We start from the raw sequence: 13,757 nt of genomic DNA on the forward strand, positions 1-13,757 counted from the left end.
TGAGGAGTCCACTTCTGAAACTACCTAGACACAAACCAGATGCGGGGGCCACACGTCTCTTCTCGAAGTCATGTTTCCAAGCTCTCTGGGTAATTGGGAAGTACTTTGAAGAAGCATCAGTCAATTACTGCTAGCAAAAATGCTTTTGTATAAACAGTAACTTCAAAGCACATGGAAATCCCACAGGCCCGAAGCTTGTTTTTTTCCAAACAAAAGGGCCTTGCAGCCATTAGGCTGACCTGTGTTATAAATGGCTCAGGTCCCGGGTGAGGCTGCTCTTCTCCCAGAGGTTCCTCTGATCGCGGTTTTCACCTCCAGAGCTGGGTCCACGCAGCACAAAGCCAGGTGGAAACTTGGCAACTGCACTGACTCGGTGAGGGAATCCACTCAGGAAGAGGCCAGTGTGCATCATTCAGGCCCCTGCTTGCTTTCCAGGAGGAATCTGCGCAAAGAAACTGGAGAGCTCTCACATGCGCCAGCATTGCCTGGGATGTTTTTCATCTTGAGGGATCTGGTCAGTCTACTTGCAAGATGCCGCCTTCCAGCAGAGAGGAGCCATACTGGGTGTAAGATGATTTTCCTCAAAATAGCTTCTTCTTTGTACCTACCTCCAACACACTTCCTTCTGTGTCTGCCGTCAGTTCTGGGGCAGGCGGCTGTGCACTTCTGACCTGAGTTCAGTGGTCTGTTGCTTATTTTATCTCCAGAAACAAAACAAATTTCTCTCTATTTTATCCTATTTCCTACCAGATAGGATCTTTTGTTTTCACTCACTGCCTTGTCAGCTTCCAATAATTATTTTTTTCTTGAGACCTGTCGAGACACTCAGGGTTCAGTGGTCTATGGCCAGGCTCTGGCCCAAGGTCGAGGATTCCCTCCTTTTCCTTCCCAGTATTGTCCAGTATCCTGCAGGGCTCCTGTCCCTGGCCATGAGGGCGGGGCAGTGCCGCCCGGCACAGGCACCCTCCTGCTGCTGTGGGCGCCAGGGTGACCTCACCAGTGTCATCACCATGACCTCGCCAGCGTCACCACCATCGGGCACATGCCCTGACTCCTTGTGGAGAATGAACATGAAGCCTGGGCAAGAGCAGGTCCCTTTTGACTCCCAGCTCTCTGCCTCATTCTGTTGGGAAAGGTTGCAGTCTCAGAGGCGATGGCACCGTCACCATGTTCAGCAGCACCTTACCCCCGACTTCTGGCTTTGCCTAGACAGCATGTGTCTCATAGGAGATCCAAGAATACTTGCTTAGGAACACTGCAGCCTCATTCCAGTGCCTTTTCAAATAAAGAGGCTTTCTCCCTTGCAATCCTTCCTCCAGACTGGGTTTTGTCCTAAACAGAGACTTAGTCATGTTGCTTTGATTAAAAATCTTCCATGGCTTCCATTACCCATAGGACAAAGTCCGGATATCCTAGGGTGGTCTATCTGCCCTTCCACGAGCTATTCCCGGTGCCCCTCCTGACTTCAGCCCTACTCACCCTGCCTTCCGTGTGTCCAGCAGAGCTCCTCTGGCCCTGTAAGGGGCTCCAGTCTCCTCTGTGAGACCTCTCCCAATTTCTCAGAAAATTGTCATTTTCATTAATGATGATGAGATGACATTCCTCATAGCGCCCTCTGGACCATCGTGTCTCCCCTATTTCCCCCTATATGTTGTGAGCCCCTGGACTCTGGCCTAGCGTGGGGTTGAGCACATAGGAGGTTTTTGAGAAATATTTGTTGGCCAGTGACCTGTGAGATAAGAATCGAAAGGCTTTCAATTTCATTCAGTGAGCATTCTTTGAACACTGGCAGGAGGCGGGGGTGATATAAAGATGGATGAGAGATGAATGAGTGAGGAACAAAGTATATCATGTGTGAGTCATGACCTGAGTTTCACTGCGGTGCAACAGAGTCTGGGGGAGGCTGTCAGCAGCATCTCAGGAGGATGTTGCAAAACTGATTCCTGTTTATGGACATGGAGGGTGAAGGAGGTGTTCATGGGGCATCACCCAGGTGGATGAGGTGTAGTCTGATATTAACTTGCATGTAAGTAGGCAACTTCTTCTTTTAAACGTCAAAAATCATTTCAAAGGATTATCTCTGTCATTTCTATTATAGGGGAATTACTTTGCTCAGATAATGAAATTGCTTTTTTCTTAAGAGTTTAACTCAATTGTGCTGAGAGAATGGTGCAATGGGGTGATTTGGGAGATGAAGGCATTTTATAGAAAGGAAGGCTGAGACATCTCTCCCCCAAATCTTCTCCTCAGGGCCACAGCAATAGGTATAGACTTGGATTCTTAAAGGTAGGTGTTTCTCCCAGTGCGTTCTATAGAACACCAGTCTCTGCAGAGGGGTTCTGGGTATTTGGTGGGAAAAAGTACTGAGGCCAAACACACTGGGAATGTTAGGCAGACTTCTTTCTTGTAGAACCTCCATGAGGGCTATGGCATATGCCCCCCATTCCAATCATATTTGAGCACAGGTCCCCGTTTTTCCTCATAAACACACATTTTGGAAACGTTGTGCTAAAAAGGAAAGAGCTTTCATAGCCAGATGAGAGTAGACTCCTTCCAATTGTAGCACCCTCTGAGCCTAGTTCTCTCTACTGTAAAATGAGGCAAAATGCCCAGATGCCCTCACAGGCTGTGCCACCGTGTGTGTGACCATGTGCGTGGTCGTTCTGCAAAGGTGATACTTACTTCATATGTGATTGCTGTACTCACACTTAGACAACCAGCCCCTGTGCTCAGACAATTTATTTACTGCCTCCTTCATCTTTAGAAGAGCACTGGGTTGTCAACAAGCCTCAGCCAGCAGAGTGAACAGGCATTACCAGAGAGGCTAGGGAGAAAAAGAGTGTGAAGTGAATGTTTTGGGTCTTTGCTTAGGAGACAGCCGAGGGTGGGACGCGTGACCTGGTGATGTGGCGGATCTGATTCTGCATCCAGCCAGCCAGTGCTGAGTTCAGGCCCTGCCGCTGGCGGTGAAGCTCTTGCAGTGAAGGACATGCACGGTCTCCAGCCTCCTTGGATTACTGTCCGGTGTGGCAGACAGACTTACCAAATAAGCAAAACCAGGGACTGCCACATGTTTTCTGTGGAGGGCCAGACAGCAGAGACTTGAGACTTGGTGGGCCTCCTGGTCTCTGTTGTAACCGCCCAGCTCTGCCGTTGCATGGGGGTGCAGAAGCATCTGTACCACATGTAAGTGCAGGACAGGCTGAACTCCAACAAAACTTTATTTTCAGAAAGGGATGGAGGGTGGCTTTAGACTGCAGGCTGTAGTTTTTTGACCCCTGATCAAAACAATAAATATACAATGGAAGAAGAGATGTGTGGTATACTCAGAGGATATGAAGGGGAATTTAATATATCTGACTTGAGATTTGAAAGGTGAGAATAAATTCAGTAAAGCAGGGAGGACAGGGCACTGTAGATGGGGGTGCTGGAGCGTGGTCTGAGATGTATCCAGGAGGAGGAGGTGGGACCTGCCCTGCTGGTCGGAGTCTGCTCTGAGACCCAGGGACCGTGCGTTCTGCAGGGAAGCTGGTGCATGCCCTTAGGTTCTGCAGCCGCGTGGGCTGAGCTGCCTTCAGGGGCATGCAACACCACCTGGGAAGTGCTGTGAGGTTGGAGTGGAGAGCAAACCTCATGTAACTCTTAGCTAGTGATTGGGCGCATCCACACTGGAGTCGAACACAGGGGCGGGGGCCGCGGGTTCAGGCTGGCCTGGGCATCTGGCTTCCCTGCCAGGATGGCTGCCTCGTTGCTGAGATGGAACACACAAGACAGTCGTGTGGGCAGTGGAAGGCCGCGAGGTCAGCCTGGCGAAGCTGTGTCCAAGGAGGCAAGGATGGGTCTGCAGCTCAGAGGAGAAGCCTGAGTGGAAACTATAAATCCGAGTCATTTTGAAGCCTTGAGAATGGATCTGTACTCAAAGAAGGTATGGAGCCATGCTTGGCAAATGCTACCTGCTTTTGTCAGTAAAGTTTTATTGGAACTCTCCTTTGCTTGCACATTGGCTATCTGAGGTTGCCATTGTGGGCAGCTGCAAGAAGACCCTTTAAGATTGGCCACCTGACCCCCATAGACAAGGTGTGCTGACCCTTGGCACTCAAGAGTAGGGAAAGAAAGGGGACTCCAGGCCAATCCTAGAAATGCCCCAAGTTTAATGTGCAAGGGGAGGATCCTGAGCTTCCAGGGGCCCTGCCTGGGAGTGTCTGGGTGCTTTGGACATAAAAGGCAAGAGAGTTGAGCATTTTAAGGAAGGTGTGGTCACAGTGTCAGAGCTATGGGGAGGTCCAAGAGAGGTGAGGACAGAACAGCCATCTGTTAAGTCCAGTGCAGGGGCCACTTGGGGCCCTAAGGTCATGAGACTCTGTGCCTCTGGCTTCTACTCAAACACTGGGATGTTTCATTAGAGGGATGGGCAGAAATAAGCCAAGGACACTGATCCTCATGACCTCCCAAAGGCCCCACGTCCTAGAACCATCACACTGCAGGGTAGGATTTCTACAGATAAATTTTGGGGGTCACATTCAGTCCATGAAACTTCATTCCTGGTCCCCCAATCTTCATGTTCTCACGTGCAAAATACATTAATTCCATCCCACGACCTCAAACATCTTAACTCATTCCAACATTGACTTTGAAATTTAAATCCAAAGTCTCATCTAAATATCAGACGTGGGTGAGATTACAGGTATGATGGCTCCTGAGGCACATTTCCTTTCAGCTGGGAGCCTGTGAAACCAAACAAGTTATGAGCTTCCAATGTGCAGTGGTGGGGCAGGCCTAGGACAGACAATCCCATTCCAAAAGGAAGAAGTAGGGAAGAAAAAGGGGTGAAGGGTTCCAAGCAAGTCCAAAACCAGGCAAGGCTTGAGAATAATCTGTTTTGGCTTGATGCTCTGCCCTCCACACCCCCTGCAGTGTGTGTGGGTGTGGGGGGGGCGGGGTTACACCTTCTGGACCCATTGGGGTAGCAATATCACCTCCATGAGGGTTGAAGGAAAGTAGAAAGGGGAGAACTAGAGGACACAAAATGGAAAGGATTGAGCAACATAGCCAGTGGCAGAAGAAATATTGCAAACATGACCCAAAGGAAAAGTTTTGCCCTGACTCTCTATAAGCCCCACCATAGCTCTAAGGTTCTCAGTGAAATCTGTCACTGCCATGTGTGTATGTGTGCATGTGTGTGTGAATCAAGGAAATATTTGACCAGTATATTAAGTAGAGAAGAATAATTCAGGGTAGGCAGGAAGAGGCAGAACAACTTTGAGAAGTTCCAGGGGATATATTTTCAGAAAGTCTTGGGAGACCACTGGCTTCCTTCCACAGGACATAGGATAGAGGCAGTATACAATATTACCTAGATTGTAAGGCGTGGAGAGTCCCGGTGAACATCTGAACTTCCATAGCTGAGATGTGGGGGCCTAACGATTGTTATGGCTGTCTCCCCTGTCTTGGGTACAGGCTTCCTTATGATGGAAACCTGGTCTGGGTTGCTCATTACTGAACCTCCTCACACCTGGAGCAGTGCCTGGCACAAGGAGCTTACGAATCCTCAGAACAGAAGAAACAGAGACGATTGCTGTCTTCATTTTAGAGACAAAGAGGTGAGGAGAGCCAGGTGAGTAAGCAAAGGATCCAGACTGCTACTTGATAATTTATTTGCTCCTAATCCTCATGCTGTGTGGCCCAGGTGGGTCCCACTGTCTTGGGCATCTCCGTTGTGTGGCTGTATCCTCTGCCCTGCAAGGTCCCCTTTTATGTTCTGTGCAGAAGGGGCCCCAGGGAGGGTGGCCTTCTGACCTCCTGTTTTATGGTGGCTCTGACTCTAGTGTCTAGCTCAGGAGACTTTACCTCTTCTGGAACGCACCCCTCATCCTCTTCACTGATCCCGTCTTCATTCTCGGTTAAGTTCTCACTCATCCTATGGTTTTAGGTGTACAGTCAGTTATGTGGGCATGGTTGACATGACATGAACTGAAATGTCACCCAAGTGTGGCTAGCTCTAATCCTTGCCTCTACTCTTGATTCTTATTAGAAAATTGCTTTTGACATACATGTTTTAAAGGTTGCAGAAGTGGCCAAGTGTGAGTGGGTGGGGTGGGAGTGTGGGGCAGAGCCTCTCATCTCAGAGCGTTGCCGTTTTGTGGGAATCACAGTCATCAGCAGTAGCTTGGGTAGGAGAGTGACAAGAAGAAAGGCCTTGCCTAAGGATTACTTGGAATATAAAAGGTGCTATTATTTACCTTATTTATGGAGTTGGTTAAAAATCCTTCAATGGCTCTACTCTTTAGAAGCCAAAGTCTAAATTCTAATCTGGTTTGCAAGCTCAGCTTTCCATCAGGCTTACCCACACCCCAGCTTCCTCCTCGTTGGATCACTGATGGGAGGCCTTGTGTGCTGCTGGTGGCTGCGCAGAGGGACCTGGCCCATTAACCAAATCAAATGCAAGACCACCAGCAGTGGGCTCTGTGGACATCCTCAGGCAGGTCCTGGAGGTGATGTGTGTGAGGATGTTCATCACGGTGTTCTGTGGGGGATGTGAACTTGGTGCATCCTGGATGCTGGCCTTTGAGGCCTGGATGAGTGGAAAATGGTGTGCTCAGACCATGGAAAACGTGTCCTGCGAAGGACTCGGTGTGCACATAGAGACTGGGACAGTCTTAAAAACATAGCACTTGGCTAAAAAAATAGGCAACAAACAAGATGAAATACACAATCGTTTACATCAATCCCAAATACATGCACACAAGACCATAAAACACACTTTGTAAGAACGCATTCAAATAAGAAGAAATGCACCATAAAGACACTGCCTTTGAAGGAGAAAGGAATAAGAGTGATATATGGGACACAACGGAATTTAAAAATCACAGCAAAAGGGTCCTTGCACCAGGCGTGAACTAAGGAGTATGAGGAACTCCCTCATCCACAGCGGACGTTTAAAAATCCAGCAGGGCTTTTCTCTTCAAAATTCTAATCTTTATAACAAGTATTGGAGAGGATGTGGAGAAATTGGAACCCCTGCACGTGGTGTGAATGTAAAATGGCACAGCTGCTGCCGAAAAGAGTAGGGGGCTTCCGTAGAAATTAAAAATAGAATTACCCTGTGATCCAGCAAGTCCATTTCTGATATGGACACTAAAGAAGTGAAAGCAGGATCTTAAAGAGGTATGTGCACACCCATGTGCATAGCATCACTACTCATGATAGCCAGAAGGTGGAAACAGCCTATGTGTCCGTCGACAGATGAATGGATGAAGAAAATGTGGCCTGTACGTACAGTGGAATATGATTCAGCCTTGAAAAGGAAGGAAATGCTGACACGTGCTACAACTTGGATGAACCGTGAGGATATATGCTGAGTGAAATAAGCCAGTCATAAGAGACAAATACTGCATGATTCTGCTTCCATGATGTACCAAGAATAGCCAAACTCGTAGAGGCAGAAAATAGAATGGTGGGTGCCCAGGGCAGAGAAGAAAGGGAAAGGGGAGTTATTGTTTAATGGATACAGAGTTTCAGTTTTGCAAAATGAAATGAGTTCTGGAGATGGCTGGTGGTGACAGCGGCCCAACGCTTTGCATGGGCTTGGCGCTACTGGACTGTACACTTAATAATGGTTAAGAGGGTAAGTTGTATGTCAAGTATATTTTACTACAACAGAAAAATGAAAAAAGATGGCATCCTTGATAGGTGTAGTGGTCTGGAGAATGGTCTGTGGTCCAGTGCCCACTTGCTCTGCAGACCTGATCCTCTCCATAGCATCCTCCTCTCTCCAGCTCCCACCTGCTCCGCATCCCAGGCTGGGGACAGTGGCCCTGTTCCTCTCTAGGTGTCTGCACATGCTATTCCCTTGCCAAAAGATACTTGTCCTGCTCTCATTGCTTGAGTAGCTCTGCTGTCTCAATTCTACTTCCACGGCCGGCTTGCCTTGATTCCCAAACATGATTAAATTTCTCTCCTCAGCTCTCATAGTAGCCTCTGTCCCCACAGAGTGTGCAGATGGCCCCCTTCCCCTCCCTCACCTCCGGGCAGTGGGGCCCTCCACAGGCCTCAGCCATGTGCGCTGGCGCCCATGGACGTCGGCAGGCATCCTCCATTGAGGGATGTTTTATTTTCTAAGGAAGCCCAGTTAGCTGCTCAGGATAGTGATAATCTTGCTTTCCAATAAATTTCAGAAGTAAGAACATAATTTTGACGATTTTGTTTTAACTGGGAATTCTTTTTGAAACCTGCCTCCCTTGCTGGCTGGCTCTTCCGTGTTTGCACACGTACCCACATGCGGGTGGCACCTGCCCTATTTGTGCTCTTCATTGTTTGCTACGGGGATCAGTGGCTAACGACAAGCAGCCCATGGCCCCGGGGCCTCCTCCACTGCTGTCTCCTGGGAGAAGGGCCGCTCTCACAGCCAGCCATGTGCACATCACCCCATTGGTGCCCACAGATGGCACTGGCCCCTTCCTTCAAACCCGGGCCAAGCTCCCAACACAGACTGTCTTTGGAATGAGGGTAAAGCATTGAAAGAAAGAGCAGATTTAAATGAAGCATTGTCCCACCTGGGAGCTGTGACTCTGGCTTGGCCCTCTCGTGCCCCTGGTTTTGGGGCTCATGCCCTGCCCTGTCCTCTGAGGGGCTCCTGGTTTGGGTGGCTCTGAGGGTACATTCCTGCTTCCAGGCTGGGCACTGATCGTGTGTCGTCGGTGCCTTTGCTCCTGAGTCCACACAGCTCGTGGGTCCCCAGGGACACAGGTACCTGTGCTCAGCAGGGCTGGAAGGCCATTCAGAAGGCTGTGGGGTCAGGATCCTTACCTCCGGGGGGCACCTTAGGCAGCACCCAGCCTTTTCTAGTGTCCCGCTCCATGCCCCACCCACCTCGTGCCTTGCCTGAGAAGTGAGACACATGGCCTCCCACACTGCCCATGTCCTCCCATCACCCATGGTACCCTGGTAGCTGGGGACCCCGGACCACAGCTCTGGCCAGCACTCAGGTCTGCCCTGTTGGGTGGGCAGTGGCAGGGCCTGGACGGAGCCTCCATGCAGAGGACATGGCGGGCTCGCCCACACTTTCATAACCACACAGAGCTGTGAAAGGTTCTGTCCCAAGGCTCCTGCAGCAAGGCCGGCTGCCCAGCCTGGCTAATTTGTGTCCTTTCCTGAACACACAGCTCACCGAGGATCGCCAGGCTTGGCAGTCTTTGAAAGAAGACTTTCTTTCCATTTTGGCAACTCTCTCTTTAAAGACACTGCATTCTTTTTATTGGATGGGAAATAATTTCACAAGTAACGCATTTACTTTAGCAATAGGCCCCCGCCCATCCTCCCACCCTGCACCTCCCACCAATCGAGTTTCTCTCTTATCGAGTTTTTTTTTTTTTCTTGGCCTCTGGTGTTAATTGTCAAGAGGTCAAAGTATAAACTCTCTAGAGGATCCCAGCGTTGTAAGGACTTGACTGGAGATCAGAAACAAATTGCAGTGAAGCAAAAACACCAGGGCCGCAGTGCCGAAAGCTGTGAGCCTCCCAAACGGCCCGCCGTGTGTGCCGTGCTCGGCCGTCTGGCGCCTGCGTGGCTTGGCTTGGCAGCCTCTTACTCAAGCTCTGTTTTCCTTGGGGGGCGGGAGAGGGGGAGGGGGTGGAGGGTGAACCAGGGAAGGAGGGAGGGCAGGACTGAAGGAGTTCAGTTGCCCTTTGCCTTGTGATTTATATCTGGTGGAGGAGCCCTGTTCCGCTTCTTCTAGCTGGAATGCTGGGACATGCTGTTTCAATATGAGATGATCAGCTGGGCCCTCTGTGGAATGTCCCGGGAGACTGCAAAGGGCCTCCCAACAGGGTCATTTGTTCAGTAGGATTCTAAGTCGCATTCTCCAACATCTGCATTCTATTAATACCTTCAGAATATTTCCATCAGCTCTGGGAAATCAGCAGATGCCTTGAGAGATGTTCGGCATCAAATCTTGGAGGCTTTTTAACAAATATTATTCTTGTGATGCTTCTGTGTTTTGTGGGAAGAACCACCCTCCCCCCGCAACTCCACCTTGTCCTTTTTCCTTTACTGTCGTGCAGGTGGATGTTCACGTCCACCCAGTGAGATCCAGGGCGAAATGTGTTGGGCGGACCTGCGGTTGACAGGGATCCACAGCAGAAGGTGAATTTATAAACACATGGGGCAGAGATGGCTGCAGATAGACACTGTGGGGCACTTGCCTAAGACCATTGGGGGAAAGGCTGTGCTGGAGAGGCCCTGGACCAGGGCCAGCTTCCCAGTCCACGTGGGGCCCTGTCGTGTCCTTCGAGGGCACCATGGCCTGGCCTTTGGGGACAGGAAGGAAGAAAGATGGGGAGGGAGGAGGGGAGAGAAGGAAAGCTCTGAAGAGAGGGGTGCAGTGAGGTGATGGAAGTGAGGAGGATTTCATTAAAGAAAAATAAAATAGGTGTAATACCTAGAGCAAATAGAAATGAGGCTTCCATCAGTAGAACGGCCGTGGTGAGAATGTGAACCTGAGATGCAGCTGCAGCCTCAGAGGGGGGTGGCCCAGCACACTTGACCCTGTGAGGAACTGGCCACATGGAGATATTAGCGGGATGTCGTGAAGGTGGAGGGTTTCTTGGGAAAGACAAGGAAGAGGAGAGGGAACCTGCAATCCCAAGGACAAGCATTTAATGCAAGGGACACTCAGCCACGTTTCACTATGTGCAGACACCAGGCCAGATGCCCTGTAAGGTGGATCCTGATGCAAGGGAAAGGACCATCAGAAGGAAGATGCCAGGGACATGGGTCTGCCCTGAGAGCTCCACTGTCCCCTCACAGGGGAGGTCCCAGCATGCCCAGCCCCGCCTAAGGGAAGCAGAATGCACATTCACCGACAGTACCAGGCCCACCTCTTCCTGGCCGTGGCAGCCCCTTAAACCTGTGTCAGGGCAGATGCTGAAAGAGTGAGGCCAGAAATGTTCATTTGGTCATTAGCTTAAAAGACTACAAAATAAGTCTCCACATATACTTCGTCACTTAAAATTCTAGTGTGTAGGGTGAGATGGGCAAATTATAAGTCTTGATGAAAATTATGGAGCAATTTTCTTGGAAATTCAAAGGAAAGCCAGAGTCTCCTAAGGCCTTGGATGGTGATGAATTGCTTCCTGGTCGTGATCTCCTCTGCCTGCTGGAGGCCAAGGGCTGGATGACGTTGCGGGAGAGGCTCACTGGACAGAGGGAGCCAGCACGTGCCACCTAATTTGTCTGGGGCCAAGTAATCTGCTGTCCCTCTGCCTCAGGGAGGGGTCTATGGGGCACACTCCGCTTGCTCCTGGGCCCCTGCAGGGTCGCCCTCCCCAGCCTGGAGGCCCCACATTCTGAATCACAGCCTTGCATCTCTATGCTCTGTGAGCAGCGGCTTCAGAAGGGTAGTCTTGCATGTCTTGGCTTTATACCTCCTTTCCCTTTGTCAAAATTATGCAAAATCTCCAGGAAAACAAATAATCAGTTACAACAAATAACTGGAGTCAGATCTCTGGCTCAGGAAATTCCTGGGCTCACGTGTTTGCTCGGAAGAGGTTCCCACAGCCCGGCCGTTATTTTTTATCTATCCCGGCAGGATGTCCTCCTCCTCTCGCCTCCAGGGTCCCCTGCTTCCTGTCCGCATTCCCACAGCTGCCGAGGCCGCAGCTCCAGTGCGCAAGGAGGGTCCTCAGTGTCTGCCCGGGCTGGTAGCTCTGCGCAGAAACGTGGCAGATGTGCAGCATCAGGAATCAAAACAGTGTTCCCACCACGCAGCACATTCTTCCTCCCCAGTCCTGTTCATTTCCTCTCCATGGGATGTGGAGCAATTTCCCTCATCTGTTGCTCACTCAGTGGATTTGGGATTCTGTGACTTTTACATTGATACTTAGATTCCTCCCGAATCTGTTCCAAGAGGGGGGGAAAAAAATAGAAACCATGATTCGGTCACAGACTCTTTTTCTGCTTAAGGGGTTTCTGGTTTTGTGTGAGACGCAGGTGAAACTGGGGAGCAGAGGAAAGAGATGGGCGACCACATGGGGTCCTGAGTCTTGGCATCCCAAGAATGCCCTTGATGAACCGGGGTCCTCTGTTTCTGGAGAAAACATGAAAAGTCTGCAAGATAAAAGAAGAAAAAAGAAGAAAGCAAAAGGCAGTTTCTGTTCATTGTGTGCTGGATGAATTCCATGCAGCACTACTGCAATACTGCTTTGGCACAGAGGGTGCTCTGGTGGGAGGTGGAAAGAGGGCATGCACTCAATATGTGACCGCCGTCCAGAGACTGGAAAACAGCCCACTACAGCAGCTTCCTCCTGCACGCCCAGGCTCTGCAAGGCCCCCTTGACTCCAACTCTTTGTTTTCCTCTTCCATTAGCAACCGGGAAGGCAAACTCACATTCGCGGCTCCTCACGGGGAGCTGCCCCTTTTTGATGTCATCTCATTTGATGCTCACAACACCAGTGTAAGCAGCACTATGCCCATTTTATGGATGAGGAAACTGGGCTCAGAAAGAATTCATGTTTTTTTTTTTTTTTTTTCCTTTGGCTTCTTGCTGCTTGAGAGAAATGGGTTGTTTTTCAGGTACTCTCATTCTTGCTGCCTGATTTCCCCCTTGGTCCCAACAGTACAGTGGGTTTCACAGATGCTGTCCCAGGGGAGCAGGGCTCCCCCAGTGTCTGCACACATTAGGTGCCAGTCATGTGTTGAAGGGAGTCAAAGCCCCCATCTGTGTTGTTCATGCAAAGGTGGAATGGGCAGGAAGTGCCTAGCAGCTTTGCTCTGTGACCTTTCAGTTTTGTGTATGTTCAAATATTCCCACCAGTTCATGGGTCCGTTCGCCTTACACTGGGGGTGGAAAAGGTTATTGACTCTTTTTGCACTCCTAAGGCAAGTCTATGAAATACTTTTCTTTCCCTGCCCTGCTTAGAAGGCCTGGAGTTCTGCATCTCACCCCCATGGGCGCCGCTGGGCGAGGCTGGCCTCCTGGGAGCCTGTTTCAGTGTTGCAACGGTCCTGCAGGAACCTATTAATAGCCTTTATTTCCAGTATGTGCCCTGTAAAGCCAAGCCTCATTTTTAGCAGCTCTGTTACTCACAATTCTAGGAAAAATTTCCTTTGAATGTCTTCCTGCCAGAAGACTGGCAGTTCAACTCCCTCCACCTCTTAGGGAAGAGGAGAGAAGAGGAGCCCAAAGACAGACAGTGGAGACCCATCCTTTACAGGAGCTGCTCACACCCTAGCTCTTCCTGAAGAGGCACCACCTTTGTTCAGAGAGCTGCCTGGATGGGCTTCCTGGAGGAGGAGGGCGGGATGATGCTTGGCCGCCCGACACTGAAGTCATGCTTGACTCATCTCTTCCTTCCACGCTGCTCGCCCAGTGCGTCACACATTCGATCAGCTTCCCCTCCAAAGTACGTGCAGAAGCCAGCCCTTCTCACCGCATCCAGCTCTGCCTGGCTCCCCGGGCTGCCATCATCTCTCACTGGGCTCCCTGCAAGCCCCCTGCCTGGTCTTCCCTTCCCTGAACTTACACCTTATATCCCTGAAAACCGACAGAGGGCTCTTACAGCATGTCATGCTCAGCTCAACTGCTGCTAGCCATTCTCTGTCTCATGCTGAGCAAGAGGCAGTCTCCAGTAGCCTGTGTGCCTGATGGTCCGAGTCCTTCCTGCCTCTTTGCCCTATTCCTTGCTCCTTCCCTTCCTATACCAGCCACCCTAGCCCTGTCCTGTGCTGCCGCTGTCCCTGCCTCCATGTTTCGCACATGCTA

General features: G+C 50.4%; 1 protein-coding gene across 2 annotated transcripts in view; it reads left to right on the forward strand.

Annotated features, from left to right (window-relative positions):
• Positions 1-241: 241 nt before the first annotated feature.
• The window catches only part of LOC135964530 (uncharacterized), a 41,461-nt gene continuing 27,945 nt past the window's right edge, over positions 242-13,757 (forward strand). For both annotated transcript variants that reach the window (XR_010577013.2, XM_065518674.2), the window contains exons 1-2: positions 242-566; positions 5,458-5,614. Coding sequence is in view for 1 of the 2 variants with exons in the window: in XM_065518674.2 (XP_065374746.1) it covers positions 251-566; positions 5,458-5,614 (473 nt within the window). In the remaining variant the exon portion in view is untranslated. The remainder of the gene's footprint in view (positions 567-5,457; positions 5,615-13,757) is intronic.

Source organism: Macaca fascicularis, chromosome 8 (genome assembly GCF_037993035.2).
Source record: "Macaca fascicularis isolate 582-1 chromosome 8, T2T-MFA8v1.1".
NCBI lineage: Eukaryota > Metazoa > Chordata > Mammalia > Primates > Cercopithecidae > Macaca > Macaca fascicularis.